The sequence below is a fragment of the Strigops habroptila genome, chromosome Z (assembly GCF_004027225.2).
Source record: "Strigops habroptila isolate Jane chromosome Z, bStrHab1.2.pri, whole genome shotgun sequence".
Classification (NCBI taxonomy): Eukaryota; Metazoa; Chordata; class Aves; order Psittaciformes; family Psittacidae; genus Strigops; species Strigops habroptila.
Window position 1 is genome coordinate 32485204 of NC_044302.2, and position 21087 is coordinate 32506290.

General features: G+C 44.4%; 2 protein-coding genes across 15 annotated transcripts in view; one reads left to right on the forward strand and one right to left on the reverse strand.

The window, feature by feature from the left end:
- Window positions 1-3038: 3038 nt before the first annotated feature.
- GIN1 (gypsy retrotransposon integrase 1) lies at window positions 3039-19786 on the reverse strand. 6 transcript variants are annotated; one of them, XR_003994984.1, is made up of 9 exons: window positions 19711-19786; window positions 15735-15879; window positions 14677-14870; window positions 13272-13577; window positions 12388-12573; window positions 12124-12291; window positions 11365-11653; window positions 6087-6200; window positions 5721-5800 (listed from the first exon to the last, which is right to left on the reverse strand). XR_003994984.1 is itself a non-coding variant. In XM_030511409.1 (8 exons), the coding sequence occupies exons 2-8, from the start codon at window positions 15871-15873 to the stop codon at window positions 5502-5504; spliced, it is 1521 nt and encodes a 506-aa protein (XP_030367269.1). In that variant the 5' UTR covers window positions 15874-15879; window positions 19711-19786; the 3' UTR covers window positions 3039-5501. The 6 variants fall into 6 exon arrangements, 5 of the variants coding, with proteins under 5 accessions (XP_030367269.1, XP_030367272.1, XP_030367271.1 ...); XM_030511409.1 differs by lacking the exon at window positions 6087-6200 and having other exon boundaries at window positions 3039-5800; window positions 12388-12513; XM_030511412.1 differs by lacking the exon at window positions 6087-6200 and having other exon boundaries at window positions 3039-5800.
- PPIP5K2 (diphosphoinositol pentakisphosphate kinase 2) overlaps window positions 19653-21087 on the forward strand; it is a 48904-nt gene continuing 47469 nt past the window's right edge. For 7 of the 9 annotated variants that reach the window (XM_030511397.1, XM_030511400.1, XM_030511402.1 and 4 more), the window contains exon 1: window positions 19653-19794. The gene's annotated coding sequence lies outside the window, so the exon portion shown is untranslated. Of the gene's footprint in view, window positions 19795-19929; window positions 20153-21087 lie in introns of those variants that run through there. The other 2 variants (XM_030511407.1, XM_030511398.1) reach the window with 2 other exon arrangements.

Below are 21087 nucleotides of genomic sequence, written 5' to 3' on the forward strand. Positions count from 1 at the left end.
CTGCAGGGTTCTACCCTGCCCTGGCCTCTGCATTCCTCACTGCTTTGATACTCTCCCCACCATGTTTGTTACTGCTTTCTTCAGCAATGGCACATCCTAAAACTGCAGATCAAGAGAAAATTACTTGCACCAAAGAAGGCTGAATCCCACAAGCCTGCCATGTCTCCTTGAGCTGTGTCTCAGGTCAAACACACAAGAAACTAGAAGGACGGTATTTGTATGTGAGATCCAGCTCACAGCAACCAAGGTTTAACGAGTACTGAAAGGTGCCCAGTTCTTAGGAAGCTGTAAAGCTGTGCTGAATGTTTGCCACAGTTGGCAGCTATGGTATAAAGTGCCTAAAGCACAAGCAGATTGCTTTTGTACTGCAACTGACTTATGTGACAAGTCAGTCATGCTGCCTTCACACGCTGCAGGTCACACTGCTCTCAAATATATTTATGCTTCCACAGTTGTCATCATACAGCAAAAGCTGTAACCAAGTGGTATTTTTACCGAGAACATAGTTTGGGAAGGACAGACTCTGAGAAACAATCCACTGGGCAGCAGTTTCTAGGAGCATCATGTATTCACGGTGCCGCAGAGGAGGAGTCCTGCAGGGACAGGCTGCCACCGTGCGACCATCTCAGCAGGGAGGCACTGCAGAAAGCCAGGGCTCAGATGTAAGCCCCGAATAAATCCCTAAAGCCGAACTTCGAATTTACACAAGTTAAGAATCTAACAAATTAAGTTTGCCAGTGCAATACCATAACCACGTGCTAAATCCCGTCCTGTTCCTGTTCAGTGTGCTCTCCTTTTCCTAGGGCTTTAATCTCTGGGAGTGATGCATGATACCTCTGACTAGATAAACATTCAAAATCAGTCTGGTGGGGAAGCCCATGTATATGATACTGCATATCACTGAAATTCTGCACAAAATACAGAATTCGTTTTCTTGTGGACTCTCCTATTGGAGCTTTCATCACTATGCCTGCCAGCTTCAGGAAGAATAATGAGTATTTTTCTGTATGTCTGGGAACTGACATGGTGCTATTCACTTTGTACAGAAGGAAGATGTGAGGCATGAAGAGATTAAAGGCATAAATTGTCAAAAGACATCAACTAACTTTAAATACTGAATTTGTGAAATCTGATTTATTCTCTTCTAACCCAGTTATTTAGATACCACTTTATATATTCAAGACCTGCTACTTGCCACCAGTTGCAGCTCTGAATACTGCAGGTCTGCTGATGAAAGCTCAGAGATTTCTGTCAAGTCCCCAGAAAAAGACCACCTGAGTAATGACTTGTAAATAATGGAAAGTTGCATCCAAGTGATCTGTGGACCACTGCACTAGCAATCTGTATCAGGGCAGCACTGCCTGGCAGACTAGGGATGATGCCAATAAACAACCTGCCTTGTTTATTGGCATACCTATTTCTGCTACCAGTGGAGCAAGGTTCCTGCAGATCCCTTTGTCACTGTTGCACAGTAAGATGGACTGCACACAACAGCAGCCAGGAACCCTGTGGGAAGATAAACCTATGAACCTATCCTCAGAGCCTGCAGTAATGCCTACCACAACAGGTCAAACAAGCACGCAGATTACACAACCTGAATTTGTATTTGCAAATCTGGTCCTTGTTTGTGTACAAGTAGAGAGGAGGAAAGGGGAGCTGGCTGGGGAATACATTTCTCAGTGTTAATAGTTGCCGAATCAAATGTTTTAAACCTAAGTTACTGTCTGGTTACTTCTACCTAGGAGAGCCTTTCTTTCCAATTTAAAGCTTTCTGTGTACTGTTTTTCATTCCAAATATCCACATAGTTTGATTATCGAGATTTACACAGCAGGCTAGCAGGTCTTCTAATAAGTGTAGAAGAGCATAATACCCATTTCCTGAAGACACTGCTAAATTCTGTTTATTTGTGCCAATTTTAGCCTTCTAATTTAAAAGTGTCCGGTCTCAGTGACTTCTAACATGACATTTCTTTCTGTTGAACTCAGAGGTGGGCAGTGTACTCTCAGGCCAACAGACAACGACTGCTGCTGATGTGCCTTGCTGTGTGTTCACCACCTCGTGAGACTCTAGAACCCACATTTTATTTTTAAGTACTCCAGTAAGCAAACTGAAAGCATCCACTCCCCTGTAGTCCCAAAAAATACTCCATTACACATTTGGAAAACACTAGGTTACTATGACGCTAGGTCATTAGAGTAATGATGTCTGCTGCAAAAGGTCATTGATAGGGATGTCGTACCCAAGCAAAATAAGTAAAGAAATTCATGTGGCTTTCACAAGTAGTATTTCCAGATTTGTTAACTGCTTGCTGTGAAAGGCAAATCGTAACTGATTGGTGCCCTCCACCAGGGAACATTCTGTTCTAGGGAGAAGGTAAAAATTTTTAAGTGGCTGTAGGTGGAAAGCAAGAACATCTTAACATGGAATGGGCAAACGCTATATAAAAGTTCAGGAAGTATTCAAACAAGAGGTGAAAAGTTTTCATTCCACTGTAAAACACTTTGAGTGTTTGTACAGCATCTTTCCACTAGCAGGTGGGTTTTGTGGTGTTTTGCATCAAACAGTGAGCTGGTAGTTAGCACTACCAGCAAACCCAAAGCATAAACATTCATAGTTCTGCGCTGGCTGGTATGAGGACATCTGCACCTTTTCTTTCATGCTGTTCTTCCTTCTGCTCCTTCCCTCTAAACAACTTGCCACAATGGGGCACACACTCAATTAGAAAACAGAATTTCTAAGAATTTTGTTATGAAATAGTCTTTTGCTATAGTTCTATCATAAATCAAACCTGTGTGCCAGTGAAAAAGAGTTGAGATGGACATCCATATATGTATCCAAATTGGTTAAAATACAAACCAAATGTACGCAGGTCACAGCTCACCATGGTCACAAGCATACACCGAACAATGCTTTGCCATTGCAAGGGCGCAAGTGGTTTCTCTGAGCTTCCCCAAGCCCAGCATGCTGCTTGCAATATCTCAGGTTTCCTGGTGGGCATTTTTCACAGTTTCCATTGACTGTTTTTCATGCCATTAGCTTGAAACCCCTGTATTTTATTCCAATGAACCTCTCACATGCAGAGAAGGCCCCACTTATGTGCACTGAAGAGGCACTAATGTCTGCTTGTTAATCTAATAGATCAAAATTACCAGGAAGCCTGAATGATCAGCATTACACAGTACGGCAAATGTTTGCTGGCTTTCCCATTCCTCTGTCACTGCAGCATTTTCTTTCTCTCCAGTATAGCTATAGCAAGCACACAGCACTTGCATTGCCCCAGAGCTTCCCCAGAAAACAGCTCTGTTGTGCAGTGTGCAAATAACGAACTGATCAGTAGAGGTAAGAAAAAAAGAGGGACTGGTTTTCTTTTACACCTAACAAACCAGAAAACCATCTTGTAGAGAACTCCCTTATACTCCCATTTTACCTGACTGCACTCTATAGATGCATTTCATGGGTGCACACCCACAATATAACAAATCCATCCTAGCAGAAGATGTCACTTTAGTCAATCATAGTGGAAGAAACGAAGGTACATACGGAGGAGGAGGGGTTGGCTTAAAAAGCCTGGGCCTCTGTTAAGGATTAGCATAGGAACAATTTAGGCTGTCACATCATCATCATGACATGAACGTCCAGGGCCCAAGGCACAGAGCACCCAAACAGATAATTGTCTTTTAACTACTAGTCAGGGAAAAAATACTGTATAACCACAGTGCTCATTACTGTGGGAAAAAAATAAATCAACAATTACTGGTTATGTCATATTTACATGTGGGGTTTGGTTTTTTTCCTGTTGCAACTAGTTTGACAGGCTTTCCTAGCGTTTATTTTAAACAAAACAAATTATTTCACCAAGTCCACTTCCTTGTCTGCACTATAAAGGTCAACTGTCTTCAGGGGAGAGGATGGCTTGGGGGTAACAGCAGCTAACAGAAAGATGGGCTTCTCAGCTTGCATACATTTGTCAATGCCAACACAAAGCTTGTTCATCTCCAAGTGTGCCTTCGAGCTGGCATAGAGGAAGAGCTCATTAAGCCAGCATCCTCAGCTGTCTCCCAGTAACCTCTTCCTGAACCATCTCGGTAGAGAAAAAGTTTATATGCAGGACTGGATTTTCAAAAGACACAAAATGCTTTAAGTATTTTTCACTTGAATCTTAAGATAGGATCCTGTCATAGTGCTGAGGTCTTTTTTTACACAGCTGTGGTCCATTTTAAAGACATGAGCTACATACCTAATCAGTCTTGAGGACCACATCTTGCTACTTAAGGTTAACCGAAAACTCTTCATAACCACCTTCCTCCACCCCTGTTACAAGTCACACAACATTCAGCACAGAGATGACATGGAATGCACACATTCAGAGAGCAAGATAAGCAAACCCTACCAGACAGAAGTTGCTGAATTTCTAAATTCAGTTTTCTGCTACTTTTCTTCCTTTGTGTCAATCCCCTATAAAAAGAACTGACTTGCACTCATCAGTTTTCCACATGAAATAATTCCTGTTCAGCTGAAATACCATCTTCTCAGCAGGAAGTCCAGACCCTTAACAATTTACTCAAGGAGCTCAGAGAACAGGTAATACCAGTGCTTCACCTTTCCCTTGATCATGGTCAGTGGAAATCTCCAAACCTGTAGTGGCTCTGGGAAGATGTAGCCATAAGGGAAAGCAGATGGTTGGGGGGGGGGGGGGGGAGCACAAATGAATGCTAAATACTCTTAGGATTTTCAGAAATTCAAATTGCTCACCCTAGCAGAATTTTGATAAGTGGGAGCAGCTGAAGGGCCACATTGTTTCATGGGCAGAACACTACATGTACTTGATTTTGGCAGCTTTACCGTTTTGTGAAATCTCAGAGTTGTGGGTTAGACTAGAAATTAAAAGCTGCAGAAATCAGAGTTTGCAGCTTCTCAGTGTAAGAAACTGGTTTATAACAGGAAAAGGAGGACACAAGCTTCTCTACAGTGGAGGTAAAATTTACATCAAGTTGCTTAGATTATACTCATCCCACAGCATCTCCACGCACTAGAAATGCATCATCTAAGGATTAATGAAAAGGTTATTCCAGTAAAATGATGAATTGTATCCTGATTGTGATGCATTGTGAGGATAACAGGCACGTACAGCCACGCGGCTATTCTACCAACCATATCTGAAATTCAAATACATGATGAGAACATGTGCTTTTATTAGGTTGTGCTTGTACTTTTGGTCACTGAGTGTGTGCTTCTCAACACCCACATACACTAACTACTAGACACCTACAATGTTCTTAATTCAGACAGTAGCTGAACATGTGCTTTTACATGTGCCTAGGTTTCTGGTAACAGAGCAATCCCTTCTTAACGCCCATACAAATTAACCACTTGGCAGCTGCAGAACTTCTATATCCATAAGGTAGTAAAGTGGATTTGGCTAAGGAATTTATTGTTTTTTTTTCAGTCTGCCACAGAAGTTCCAAGCTGTTTACCAATGAAATGTAACTTAAGACCATGCTTAAGTAACCTCTATCTTGGTTTGAAGTGTCCAACAAGGTGAAGGCCATTGTTCTGTCTTTGCAGTGTTTGATTCAATGCAATGATCTTCTGTCAGCTCAGACTGATGTTTACCATCTGTTGACTCCTGGTCTTTGCAGCCTGCAGGTGGCATTTGTACAGCAGACATGACATCTCTTGTGTAGGTATTTATTTCCCCTTCCGCAACAGAGCCTTGTTGCCTTGGATTATAGGATCTTTCAGATAAGCCAATATAGTCATGGTCAACAACTACTGCGCCTTGTAAAAAGTAATGGTTGTCTGTAAAAGAAAAGCAGCCATCAAATCAGATCCTTCAAGCCATACTTAAAATGTTAGTGAGGTGGTAACTTACCTTTTAAAACAATTTCTGTAAGAAGACAAGAATGTTTGAGTGACAGCAGTCTGATAATGTGTATTTTCTGATTTCACTGAGCATCAAATGTTTGGCTGCGCCTCATTACATCCACAAAACAATGCTTGCAATGTTTTTAGAGTTTTTAGAGCTTTTCTTTGCTAGGTTAGTGACTAGCTTGACATCTGTCATAATTACCTATCAAACTAATACCTTAAATAAACGGATATGCACATTCCTTCATTTTGTGCACCCACACAGAGAAACATGGCTACTCCAAGATCTTGCTGGGAAATCTTAATGCAACACAAAAGGCTTTTCTAAGCAGTAAAAACAGAAATAAAAGATTTACAGAATTTAAAGGTAATAATGGCAACTGCTACAGTAACAGTACTATTGAGCTTTTCTTTTATCCAATATGGTTACAGTGTTTGACTTTTCCAAATAAGTTCAAACAAAATGAAAACAGTCTGACCAGAAAAATTAGAAGTGTAACTATCAACATGGCATTAATACTTCAGTTTTGGAAGATGAGGTTAGGGCCTATCTTGCTTACATAGAATCATAGAATAGTTAGGGTTGGAAGGGACCTTAACATCATGTAGTTCCAACCCCCCTGCCTTGGAAATGGATGCCTCACATTAGATCACGTTGCCCAAGGCTCTGTCCAACCTGGCCTTGAACACTGCCAGCGATGGAGCATTTACCACTTCTTTGGGCAACCTGTTCCAGTGCCTCACCACCCCCACAGTAAAGAACTTCTTCCTTATATCTAACCTGAACTTCCCCTGTTTAAGTTTGAAGCCATTACCCCTTGTCCTATCACTACAGTCCCTAATGAAGAGCCCCCCTCTGGCATCCTTGTAGGCCCCCTCCAGATACTGGAAGGCTGCTATGGGGTCTCCATGCAGATTCTCTTCTCGAGGCTGAACAGCCCCAACTTTCTCAGCCTGTCTTCACATGGGACAGGCTCCTCCGATCATCCTCGTGGCCTCCTCTGGACTTGCTCTAACAGCTCCATGTCCTTCTTATGTTGCGGACACCAGAACTGCACACAGTACTGCAAGTGGGGTCTCACAGGAGTGGAGGGGCAGAATGACCTCCTTCGACCTGCTGGTCACACTTCTTTTGATGCAGCCCAGCACTTGGTTGGCTTTCTGGGCAGGGTTTCCTCTTAGTGAAGCCATGTTGACTGTCACCAACCACCTTGTCGTTTTTCAGGTGCCTTAGCATGCTTTCCAGGAGAATCTGCTCCAAGATTTTGCCAGGCACAGAGGTGAGACTGACTGGTCTGTAGTTCTCTGAGTCTTCCATTTTCCTAATCTTGAAAATGGGGGTTATGTTACCCTTCTTCCAGCCGTCGGGAACTTCAACTGACTGCCATGACTTTTCAGATATGGACAGTGGCTTAGCAACTTCATTTGCCAGCTCCTTCAGGACCTACAGATGGATTTCACCAGGTCCCATGGACTCGTGCACATTCAGGTTGCTAAGATGATCTCAAACTTAATCCATTCCTACCATGGGCCTAAGGTCTTCATTCTCACAGTCCCTGCATCTGCCTTCCAAGACTTGGGCAGTGTGCTCAGAGCATTTGCCAGTGAAGACTGAGGCAAAGAAGTCATTGAGAACCTCAGCCTTCTCCAAATCCAGGGTAGCCAGTTCTCCTGATAGCTTCCTGAGAGGGCCCACATTATCCCATCTGTCTTCTGTTTGCAACATACCTATAGAAGCCCTTCCTGCTACCCTTGACATCCCTGGCCAGACTCAATTCTATTTGGGCCTTAGCTTTCCTAACCTGGCCCCTAGCTTCCTGGACAATATCCCTGCATTCTTCCCAGGCTGCCTGTCCTTCCTTCCACCTTTTATAAGCTTCTTTTTTCCCCGCTAAGTTTCCTCAACAGCTCCTTATCCATCCATGGAGGTCTCCTGGCCCTCCTGCCACATTTCCTTCTAGTTCGGACACAACACTCCTGAGCACGTAGCAGATGATCCTTGAATATCAACCAGCAGTCTTGGGCCCCCTGCCCTCTAGGGCTTTATCTCATGGAACCTTAGTAAGCAGGTTCCTGAAGAGGCCAAAGTCTGTTCTCTTGAAGTCCAGGGCAGTGAGCTTGCTGCATGCTCTTCTCACTGCCCTGAGGATCTCGAACTCGACCATCTCACAGTTGCTACAGCCAAGGCTGCCTTGGAGTGTCACCTTCCCAACCAGCCCCTCCCTGTTGGTGAGCACGAGGTCAAGCATGGCACCCCTCTTTGCCAGCTCCTCTGTCACTTGCAAGAGGAAGTTGTCTTCCGCAAAATCGAGGAACCTCCTGGATTGCTTGTGCTGGGCAGTACCGTCCCTCCAACAGATATCAGGATGGTTGAAGTCCCCCATGAGGACAAGGGCCTGCGAGCATGAGGCTGCTCCTATCTGTCCACGGAGCGCTTTGTCCACAGAGTCCTCCTGATCGGGCGATCTGTAACAGATTCCCACAGTAATGTCCCCCATCGCTGTTCTCCCTTTGACCCTGAGCCACAAGCTCTCTGTTGACTGATCACCTGTCCCCAGACAGAGCTCCATACTCTCCAGCCTATCACTGACAAACAGCAACTCCCCCTCCCCATCTGCCTGGCCTGCCTTTTCTAAAGAGCCTATAACCTTCCATTCCAACACTCCAGTCACAGGAGCCATCCCACCATGTTTCTGTGATGCCAATAATATCATATCCCTGTAGCCGTCCACACATCTCTAATTCCTCGTTTGTTCCCCATACTACGGGTGTTTGTATAGAGGCATCTGAGCCGAGCTCCAAATAAAACCTAAAGACTCATTGGCTGGAGCAGCTGAAATCTCTCTGCATCACTCCAAGCATCCATTACAGGTGCTGGCAACTGACCAGGAGTGTTGGGAAGGATCAATGCCCCCCTCCCCCAACACATCTGGTTTAAAGCTGCCTTGACCAGCCTGGCAAGCCTCCTACCAAAGCAGCTCTTCCCCTGCTTTGTCAGACCAGCTCCACGAGCCTCCAGTAGACCTGGCCTCCCAAATTGAGTCCCATGTTCTAAATAACCGAACCCCTGACTATGGCACCACCATTCTAACCATTTATTAACCTGCCAAATCTGCCTGGCCTGTTCAAGGTCCTCCCCTTTAACCCAGAGTATTGATGAAAAAACTATCTTAGCTCAGAGCCCCTAACCACCTCTCCCAGGGCTCTGCAGTCCTTCTTAATGTTCTCCAGGCTACTGCTGTCTATATAACTAGCACCCACACGGACCACTAGAAGTGGGTAATAGTCAGCTGGACTTACTAGACCAGGCAGCCTCTGTGCAACACCCCTGACCTGAGCCCCTGGTAGGCAACACACCTCCCTCGAGACTGGATCAGGCCAACAGATGGTGCTTCTGTGGCTTTCAAAATAGAGTCACCTACTACTATGACCCGCAACTTTTTCCTGGAGGCACTAGTAGTGATCCTCTTTACTGGTGTGGCAGCTGGCTGTTCATTCGGTGTGGTGGATGTTTCCTCCTTAGCCCCCTGAAGAACTGTGAAGCGGTTCTGGGTGGGGACATCAGATTTTGGAGGAAGCGCCTTGCTCTCAATTGTCCTCTTCCCCCTTTTTTTGTTGGATTTTTGGCTGGAAGTTCCCAGCTTCCTGGGTTAATGCCCCATTTGCCTCCCCTGTTCGCTGCATGCTTGGTCGCTCACGCTCCCTAGGACGGTGTTTTATCCACTCAGGGAAGGTGCTGTTCCTCCTGGCACTGCCCCCTAGGAGTCAGCTGCTCATGTCAGCAGAGCTGCCATCTCCTGAGCGAGTCCTGTCAAGGACTTGAGGCTCCTTTGGTGGCTCTGACCAAACAGGATTGAGACTCCTAGACACTGCACTTTCCCCACGCTCTGGTGTTGAAGGCATCTTCTCTGAAGTTACTCACCTCGACACATGAGAATCCTAGTGTGAAATTAAGTGTTCTGTTAAGTCAGAAGAGCTGTTCAACACAAGTATTTCTATACAGGGGGCTATATATTCCTTTGAGAGATGTAGGTCCAGACAGGAGCTACTGTGGAGGTGAAACTGCACTGACTCAGGATTTATATTTAGACCAAGAGTTTTACAAAAGGTTATGAAAAAAAATACTTTGCTTCTGATTTCCCATTCTTACCTGAAAAAGATTTTTTTCCTCAAATAAAAAAATTAGCACCCCATTTTCAGGCTTTGCTTTTCACCTTTAAAACTCCCAAATTCACACACTCGAAGTGTGATACATGCAAGACACACTTCAGATTTTTGGAGGAAGGTAAACAAAACACTTTAGTAGCACTTACAAAGTTGGGCAGCAAGGACACAAACATCCTCACCCAAGAGGCACTTTGATTTCAGAGAACACTACAAATGCCTTGTTCCCATGAAGGTTATGCCACCCGCCTGAGGGGCAGCCACCAGACTTACACCACAGCAAACACACTGCATTCTCCTTCCACACATATACTCATTGGCTCAGCAATGTGTAGGTTACAATTAAAGAAAGATATCTGCCACCAGACTAATACCACAGCAGCTGCAGTTAAAAAGAAGTTAATAAAGAGAAGTCCTTTGTTACAAAGATACATGCGTTTCTTTATGGACGAAAACAGATGACATCCACTTATGTCATTCACTGCCCAGTTTCACTGTTCTTATCCAACTGAAATAATACTCTTGATTCTTGGTCGCTGTTCGGCTGTTTGATAAAGACCACCCATTATTTTGGAAAAACCTTGTTTGCCTTTCTACACAATGTAAATATACATGAATATCGGTCTATAATTTTAAGATTTCTAAGTATTCATAATCATTCATAATTGAATTTTTTGCCTGTATCAGACAACAGATCTTTAGTCACTTGCTGGGAAAGGAAAGAGACTCTATGTTTGCATACCGCTTTGCAGTATTTAGTGGTAAACATACTATGCTCTAATCCTACAAAGACAACTACATTTTACTTTTTATACTGTGACATAATTTACCAAAGTCATTGTAACAGCTGGAGATTATCTGCAGGCTTGACATGCATATGACTTCCTCCAATTTAATGAGGAAGTGGAAGCCACAGAGTGACTGTCCAACAATAAAAGTAGTGTCCTGGAGACACAACATGAAAACAGTATCTTGGTTATGAAATCTGTAATTGACGACTGGCATAAGTATCACCTTCTCACATGAAATTCCAAAATTAGTCTCAGCTTTACAAATACCTCAGCTTTAAGGGGTGATGGAAGAAATTACTATTTTAATGCAGTTTATATGCGTTTTCAAGAATCAAAGCTTAACCGCGCATGCCAATAGAGTGGGACTTGTTTTACTTTTCAAGGATCCTCAACTGAAAAGCAACTTGTGTCTTCTTAAAACTGACATGACAGAAAAGTTAAAAAAAAAAAGCCCAAACAAACGAAACCCACAACCGAACACCACCAAAATGTTAAATCTCTCCATATATATGAAATACACACACACACACATACATATACCTTTTTCACTGGACCCTCTTATGTATGGCTTCAGGTGAGACATCTTGATGGGTCTCTTCAACCTGGATCCTGTGACATCTCTTAATATTGCACAGCCATTATCTGTGATATAATCTATAATACAAGGACCAACCCATTCTGACTGGAAACGACCATCTTTCCACCAGTTTTTTCTTTGCCTGAGGACTTCATGACCAACTTTAAGTCGCAGGGTATTTAATTGCTTTGGCTTCCTTTTGACAGTGATTTTGTTTCTGACTTTCTGTTCATCTGAAGTGTTTTTCTCCACCTGTAGAAAAATATATATGAATTACATTTTCTTTTTCCAAAACTAATAATGTATTTTCATAGAACTAGTTAATAATGCAGAAGTAGTACACTAAGTGGATTGGATGTGTGTAACTCAATATGTAGGGTTGGAGAATTCTGAAGAAATTGAATTCATCTTCATAAATCAATAGTCCATAGCTAATGGTTTTCAACTTCTATAGATACACAGCCCTCTAAGTCAGATATGAATCTCTTGGCAAGAGGTCTCTTCTAAGGTTACTCCCTCCTAATACATATGAGAATTGTTACACTGGAATGTAGGGATCACAGGCAAAAAGAAATAACAAAAAAAAACCACCAACCCACAAAACCAAAACATCAAAAAGCACACAACCCCCCACATTGCTTTTAAAGGTTAGTTATACTTTATATTTTTCATCTTTTATCTTCTAGCTTCTTACTAGCAGAATTTGAACATACAGCATTTACCTGGCAATCTGAGGTTTTCTCTTCTTCCAGAGCTTGACTGGCTGTTTTAGTTGCTTCAAATATTTTGCCAAACACACTGTATTCTCCTTGCACACGTATATTCATTGGCTCAGCAACATGTGGGTTACGATTAAACATCTGGAAATACGGGGTGGTTTGATTTGGCTCCTATTTAGATGGGGAGCAGAAAGCAAGCAAATTTAGCACAGAGCTTTGCAGATATTTTGGGGGACTTCAGTCAAAAGAGGAAGAACCTTGACATACCAAATTTGTCAAATTGAAAGCATAGGCAATAGGAGACAAATGCTCATCCCAATCATTTGGATAGTCAATGCAGTATTTGTTAAGGAAAGCTTTGATTGTCTTGGTTCTTGCATTTACATGATCTGTCTGAGGATAAGACAACACAATTTGTTTCATTCCAAACAGTGCAAACAGTTCTTCATTTATCTTCAAAAGAAGAAGAACACAATTACTGAAGGTTTCCCTCTCCTGTACCACAGTTCAACTAAAAAAACTCAGTCTTCCACCCCTTTTGTTGATGTGATATGTCTAAGCAAAAGTCTTATACATATTCCCACCGAACAGTCCAGGGTTAAAAGTAAGAGCTAAAGGAATCAGTATGGCTTAGGAGCCAGTAATTGATGTTTCTAACCTCATTTCTACTACTAACTCAATTTGTCATTTCCTCTGTATCATAGTCTCATGATTTCATCATCTATGAGTGGATAAAAGTATGAAAAGTTCATAACCACTACAGGCCAATGTCAAAAATACCCCTAGCTATCTGCTAAACCAGACAATATGGATGAATGCAGCATGCTGGAGCGTGGAAACTTGTGCCAATTCAACCGAGTAATAAAATCTGCACTAATTCTACCAGAAAATCTTTTTGCTTTGTTCTTTATCCAAAGAATAAGGTCCTGGGAAACACTGCATAATGTTACAATTGCAAATAATTGATTTGTCATTTTCTGTATGTACTAACTTTATTTTTTTTTTTTTTTTTTAATTGAAGAAAAAATATTTACAGTCTTTTTAAGAATGATGTGAATTTACTACAGGGGACAATGTATGTTTTCTTTGGAAGAAAGAAAAAAAAAAGAAAAAAAAGAAGAGAGGGAGAAACCAGCCATGTAAATAATTACCTGATGAACAAGCTCCTTCCCTTGATCAATTGGCATTTTTTGAGGTGGCCCATATAAGAAAAGCACATTTGTGATTGCCTTAGCAATTTCAGCTGCTGAAATGTCATGTAGTGGAAAGATAACAGTCCATCTTGTAAACAAATCTGTCATAACTATGATGTACTTGTGGCTTCTGTTGGTAACACTGAAAGGTCCCATTAGGTCTATAGTGACTGCTGTCCATGGATCCTCTGCTTTGATAGGGTGTGTTTTGGGTGCTGCGGTGGTTGTATTCTTTGCCACTTGGCAATGCTGGCAAGCATACACCTAGTGCAAAAATCAGGGAAGATGATATGAATAAAAAGCGATGGTGGAGGTTTAAGACAATCAGCAGGATCATAAATCTCCACTATTCCTCTGCAAGTTGGGTCAGACCAGGCAATTTGAAACAAATTAATTTTAACATCTTTCTTATTTTTTACCCTTAGATTTCTCAGGCCTAGCATAACACCAAAACAAAACTAACCTAAGCCAAGCAACAGTGAAGGCCAGGAAAAGGACATGTGCAGGAACAAACAGCTGAACCGTCTCCATCCTGAAATCATCGTGCCTTTTCAAGGCCACAGTATAAATTTTAATATCCATTACTACATGTAAATACTAAAGAAAGTTTGAAGCAGCTGGGATCGAAAGAAAGTCCCAATCATTGCCCTTTTGATTCTACTGTGTATGCTGTGACTGGAAAACACTGGCAGTACACATAATCTTCCACGCATAACATGGATCAGCTTTATCTACAGGACAGAGCCCCTTTGCCCAAGTCTGAATGGAAAGCAAAGACTCATTTCAGTTTGTGTTGCAGTTGTGAATGAACCCAAAGCATTCAGGTGATGCAGCAAGCTGATAGCAACAGTAATTTGGCTGTAAAGGACACTTACATAGAGTTTCCTCAAGGATCATATTCTGCCTGGGGCTCATGTCCATGTATCTTTGGGTGAAGTAGGAGAAGGAACTTCCCCAAGCAGTGATTCGTTTAACTGTTTCCTGAACAAATTTTCATATTCTTATGGGCCAGCAGCCACTCTGGCCACATATCCTTAGGATGGTACACTGCAACCTAACAAAGATGTGTAACAGTCCTTGCAAGCTGAATCCTTCTCAAGGACCAGATATGCCCTGCATACTTACAGGCAGTATGGCTCCCCACCACTGGGTAACATACAGCAATATGCAAGCCACATGATCAGTAGTAAGAGAAAAAAGAGAAAGGAAACACTGCTCTGCCAAGACCATTTACAATCTGATTGTAAGCTTACATTTCCTCATCATGAAGCAGTATAGGTGCTTGCTGTACGCAAGTCGTAGGATTACAAAACATTCCTAACAGTCTACATTTAAAAAATATCCTGTAGCTATGAGACCATACCCACTGCTTGACGTCATTTGTTACAGAGGTCCAGTAGTAATTAGATTCCACTAAAGTTAGTGTCCTTGATATGCCATGATGAGTGCCAGCAGCATTTTCATGGCACTTCTCAAGCACCTTTTTCTTCTCTTCATCTGAAATAATGACCAGGCGCATTTGTTTTCTGTCTTTTCCAACATAGTACAATTTATTTTCTGAAAGAAGAAAAGTACCAGCAAATTATATGCAAGTGCTTTGTCTTTCGTTTGGTTTACTGAACTACTGGGGATGATTCGGTACAGAATTTATTAAATCAACAACTTCAATTCACTTCTGTGTGAAAGTAGCTTTTTGTTTAGAAATACTTTAATTATTTCCTCCAAAGAGCCTCACCTATGTTTATTAACCTGGACACGAGGCATTACAAGGGAAAGTAAGAACGCAAACAACGTTCCCACAGGAAGTTTGACTGAAACACAAGCTAGTGCCAAGGGTGGGAAGGAGAGCTAGGACTTGTTACCAGATTTACAGTCTGCCTGCCAGCAATCTGACACTGCAATTCGCAGCTCTAAGTCCTCCCTGCTTTCTCTCTACATAGCCTTGGCAGGTTTGATGGGCCTGAAAGGGCACAGTAGACTACAGAGGTTCATATACCTTCTCCCACGGAAGAATAAAGCTGGGAAGCACCAGGAGGCTCTAAGATGACAGATGGCAAAGTCATCCTTGCACATCCTTGCCCAGCCACAGGGCATCGTTCAGACCAGACCAAGCACTGCAGATCTGGATTTCCCTTTCTGTAGTCCTTTGAATTATGGATTGCAATGGCTACGTATTTCCGCAGTATCTAGAACAACGTTTGGCTTTTAGCTAGATAAATAAATCCCACCTGGAAATGACTAAAGCAGATTAACTTTCCGTTTTTGAGAACATCCTGTTACATATTAACCAGGGTTGAGCAGAGTTTCTATACTAAAGTCACAGTATGCTGCCAAGCAAGATACTGCTTTCTTTCTTTTTTCGTATCAGCAAATCTCCACCTAAAAATCTATTTTCTAAGTTGTCTGAGAGAATATTTTTACCTTTGAAGACAAATTTTTTGGCTGCTCTCCTGATTCCACTTCTTTCACTCGACAACGTTGTGGGATGATACTCCCCTGTTCGCTTGTAGTAGGCAATCTGCTTCAGGTGGAGCCCACCATTTTTCCCACTACGGACCATTGTGAACCTGAACAAAATACACGTTATTTGTTAGGTGAAGCAACTGCCACAGGAGCACATCTTCAGTTTTTACTGGTTTCCTTGTAGTTCAGAGGTGTCTTGATAAGAGAGTATCTAAGGAGATGTTACTCCGTCCCCTGCACTGCTCCCAGTATCTCCATGCTACCAAATTAAGCAATACAGAACACTGCCTGACATGCTAATTTTGTTCTATGCAAAGCTGGTTTTGTCAACCTACATTTTAAAACTTCCAAACAATGGGGACTTCCACTAGTATTTATGGGACAGGAAATGAGACCAGAGAGAGAAATTTGGATAGCTCTCAAATGGAGGCGTGCTGGAAGTTAAGCACATCCAAAAAGCCACCCTAGTTGGAAAAAAAGAAAAAAACCAAACCACCACATAGACAAGGAGGGGGGAAGGGGAAACAACTTCTCAGACAGAAACTGGCAAATTTATTTTGTTCATTAATTCATCTGACAGTTGGAGTCTAAAGTCCCAAACCAGACTCTGCATGTAAGGTAACGATCTATTCCCTGATACGGGCTGACTTCCCTGATCACATTAAAACTGAAATGTCATTAGTAAAATGCATCAGTGGTACAGGAAATGCTTTGGTCTGGCAAGAACACCATCAAAATAATTAGCAATTAATGACTAGCAGAAGTATCCACAGGCAGAATTATTCATGCAGGCTTTACGCAATTTCAATGTTTTGGTTTGGTTCGTTGCGTTTTTTTCCCCAAATCTGCTCCAGCAGCAATGAAGATGTACATGGAATGGCAGTTTGATCCTGCTCTAATTGATGTCTGCAAGAGCAGGATCAGGTTCAGGGTCTGCCATGTCACCATTTCTTAGCAAATGCTGCTCACCCACAGCATTAACTAAATTTCTTCCTCATCCTGCCAGTGTCCCAAGACTACAGCTGGGACACACAGCACCAGCTAAAAAGAGTAGTCAGTTTGTCTGCCACATCTGCTAAGTGTCATATAATTATGGGGAAGTGACAGTATCCAGTCACTCCGGAATCTATGTCATCGCATACAGTGATGCTCTTTGAAAGCCAAATGTGTAAGTCAGGATGTTGATTTTTCAATTTTGAGATTCTCACCTACCTTCACTACACTGGGGGTGAAAAGGAGGTAAAGAGGTCTAAAAAGGGATTATGCCTGCTTTTTACTCCATTCCTCCCAGGAATTAAAATGTGGTATGTTATTCATACAATATTATATTCCACATATACAGGTAGGCTAAACATCGCTGTGTTATCAATTCAAACGCATGTCAGAAACTTCATGTTCAGTGACAAGACCTTTGCCCCACTGAATATACTTCATGTTGCACAACCTAGAGCTGTCTTTCAAAAGTAGCCAATTCTCCTGTCACACAACATTCGTGTTTCACAATAAAATTCTCATGCCTGAGAGAACTTTTCACCACTACAACCCTGCCTGCAAGGAAGGAGAGTGTTTCAGAACAAGGAAGATGTGGAGCCAGAACATAGTAATGTTTCTAGTGATCCTGGCTTGCACACCAGTTCCTTGAAAATTTACATCTGACAGCACAAGCCTAAGCAATCCACCGAGCTGGTAAACTGGTTAACAGCAGAAAAGAAGGTGAGGCTGCCATGGTAATCTTGGGGTTTTGTTGTTTCAGAGAAGTCGATTAACTAGCATTTCTGACAGTTAAACAGTGCTGGTGAAGAGCAATCAAAATATCCAATCTGCCAGGGGCATGCATTCAAGCTTTAATCAGGGCTCTCCTGAAGCCAGTGCTGCAGCTACACAAGCATGGCTAGAAATCAAAACTAGCCAGGTATGATTTGTCACTTAACCACTAGGAGGATGGACCATTTTGGCTTGAAACAGACTTTCACAGACGGCAAGAAAAGATGTTCCAGGACAATCTTTATTCTTTCAGTACTTTTTGCTTGTCAAACCCTTGTCACAAACAGTGAATAATCCCCACATAGTACATGGTTATAGATTCTAACAAAGTCAAGTTGCACAGCAATAAGATACCCCTGAGCAAGACCACTGCTTATACATCAGCTAAATATCAGAAATTTTATCCTCATTCCTGCAATGGCAGTTTCTACTACAGAAGACTGGAATAGCATGCGTAAGCCAACAACGAATGCCTTCTATAGTATCCATACAGTATACATTTGATGTATCTAGCAGGATCCCGATCCAGCAAAGAGTGCATTAACAGTCTGCTGGATTGCTGCCTAAAAGGACAACATCAAATGAGCTTCCTTCCTGGGTATTTAATTTATGTCCCTACTTGCTTCCCTCCACTTCCCCCCCACCCCTCAACACCTAATTTACTTTGTTTAGCCTAATCTTAAAAAACCCAAACTGAAAATTACATTTTGTTATTCAGAATTCAGGTAACTCATAATCTGGCAGCATGTAAAAATCAAACACTTTCACAATTAGCAACTGAATCTTAATTCCTTTGAAGCTGGAAAAGAATACACTGCTTTACAAGGAAAAGTATTTGGCAAAGATAATGAAACTTCCATGTAATCAGGACTCTTTGGTTTGTCTTAGCCAAAACAGTTACACTTACTAACATTTTACTATTTTACTTTTTAATGCCCTCTCCCCCATCACACTCCCAACAGTTTGGTTTTTTTTAGTCCAGCTTTTGAGTACCTCCCCTACCTCTATCTGCAATTCCTACCAGAAACAGAAATTCCCCATGGAGCCTCAAATACATCTTTTCTAATCAAAGTGCTTGCAGGAACCTGTAAACAAGAGGGTCCAGAGGAGGGGCACAAAAACGATGAGGGATGGAACACCTCTGGTATGAAGACAAGCTGAGAGAGTTGGGCTTGTTCAGCCGGGAGAAGACCTTACTGCAGCCTTCCAGTTCTTAAAAGGGGCCTATAAGAAAGATGGGGAAGGACTTTTTAGCAGGGCCTGTTGCGATAGGATGAGGGGTGATGGTTTTAAACTGAAAGAGGAGAGATTCAGGCTGGATGTGAGGAAAAAATTCTGTACATTGAGGGTGTTAAAACACTGGCACAGGTTGCCCAGAGAGGTGGTGGTTGCACCATCCCTGAAGACATTCGAGCCCAGGCGGGATGTGTTTCTGGGCAACCTGATCTAGTTGAAGACATCCCTGCTCATTGAAGGGCGGTGGACTAGATGATCTCTGAAGGTTCCTTCCAACCCAAACGACTCTATTACGGATACACTCACATACACCCCTCCCTAGCTCCTGGCAGATGACAGAGCCCTCTGCATTTCACAACACCCTCACTCTTGAGGTACCTCCACCGTCACACTCCCTAACAGGCCGCCGGCACACCGGACCGCACGGGCTCAGCCGGCTCAGGCCAGGACCTGCACTGCCCAGCGCCGCCCGAAGCGCGGCGAAGCGCGTTAAAACAGCGCCCTCACCCCGGCCGCCGCCTCGCACACACCTCGGCACCGCTTACTGCGACCGCCACAAGAGACCAGAAGAGCCGCGGGCCTAAAGCCCGACAGCGGTGCCGAGAGGGCTCACGGCCACAGCGGCACCAGCTGCTCCTCCCGCAGCGTTTCCTGCCGGGAAGCGTCCTGCCTGCCCTCAGCACCCCTCCGCGCGGCCATGCCGCCGTGCCCGAGCCTCGCCCCCGCCTGCCGCCAACACTACAGCCCCCAGCATGCACCGCGCCGCCGCGGCCGCCCGCATGGCCGCTGCCCTCATAGGGCACGCTGGGAGCGGTAGTCCCGAGCAGCCGCTACTCTGCGCGCAGGTCCGCGCTGTCAGCCTTGCGCATGCGCGAAGCGACGTCGACGAGATCTTTTTCCCTCCCCCCCTCTCTCTCCCCGCCCTGAACCTCACCCTCTCGTCCCGGCTCCGCAGCGAGGCCTGAGCGCCGCGGGAGAGCCGCGGGGGCTCCCTCGGCACGCACCTGCTCCACCACAGGTACCGGCGCGGCCTCACCCCAGCGCCTGTAGCATTGACCCCTTCCCACCGGCTAACCGCAACGGCGGCCCTTGCGCCCCGGGACCTATGTGGCGCCCCCGGAAGTGGCGGTGGGGGCGGGCTGCGGCGGGGGGCGGGGCGGTGGCGCCTCCTCAATGGGGCACGGCGGCGGCGGGCGAAGGTGCGGCGGGCTGTCCTCGGTGCTGCTCACCTGCCGCACTGATTGATCTCCTTCGGCGCGGGGCCGGGGGTCATCCCCTCGGGCTGCGGCCTGCGCACCGGAGGTGGTGCGGAGCTGCCTCGGCAGTGAGCGGAGGGGCGGCGCCCGGGGTCCACGGTGTCGTGATGGGGCGGCAGTGTGAGTTGCGGGGGGAGTTGAGTGAGGCGGTGGCCGCTCCGCAGCGAGCCCCGTGAGAAGCAGAGCCGGGTCCTCGGGCTGAGGTGGGAGCCCCGGCTCCGGTGCCTGGTGTCGGGGTGGGCGGAACGCGCCCCGTGCTCCGTGTGTGTGGTGCTGCGTCGGCGGCATCACCAGTAAAGCACGGCGGGCACGGCCAGTGAGCGCCCCGGGCTTTGTGCGCCTTGTGTGGGTCCTTCCGTCCTCGGGAGCGATTTCTCTGCAGCAGCCATGACTCGGGTTCGCAGCGTGCTGCGGTATCAGAAACCCGGTGGAATGCTTCACGGGGTGAAAAGCAGCGTTCATAAATGAGTGGGGTGATAACCTCAAACCACTGGGGTTCGGGCACTCTGCTGACGTCCCACAACTAATGATATACCCGGTGTAAAATTAGCTGGGGCAAGGGAGACTGCTATCTACACTGAAATCAAGCTAGGAGGAAAAAAAGTGCAGTGGTCCCAGAGCTGAGGATCAGTTACATGTAGTAACCAGAAATTAACCTGTTGGGAGCTGAGATGGGAGAGATGTATAGGCAGAGTGGCCTGTGTAACACTTTCCTTTGTTCTAGTCATGTTTTCCTGAACCCAGGAGCTTCACTGAGTGTTGGTAAACTTTGAATATGCTGGGATTTATCACTTGTTGTTGCCCTGTAGTAGCTGATTTCTCCTCACAAGCAGGAAGACTGGTATTGCAACCACAGTGAGATAAGTGGTTTCCTTTCTCATCTATACCACCTGTATCTAGTGCTCTAAGTTGGAAAGCTGCTCTTTGCAGTTGTTTGTTACACTATTTCTGCTTTATGTTTCAGAGAATCATAAAACGGTTAGGGTTGGAAAGGACCATACGATCATCTAGTTCTATCCCCCTGCCATGGGCAGGGACACACACTAGACCATGTC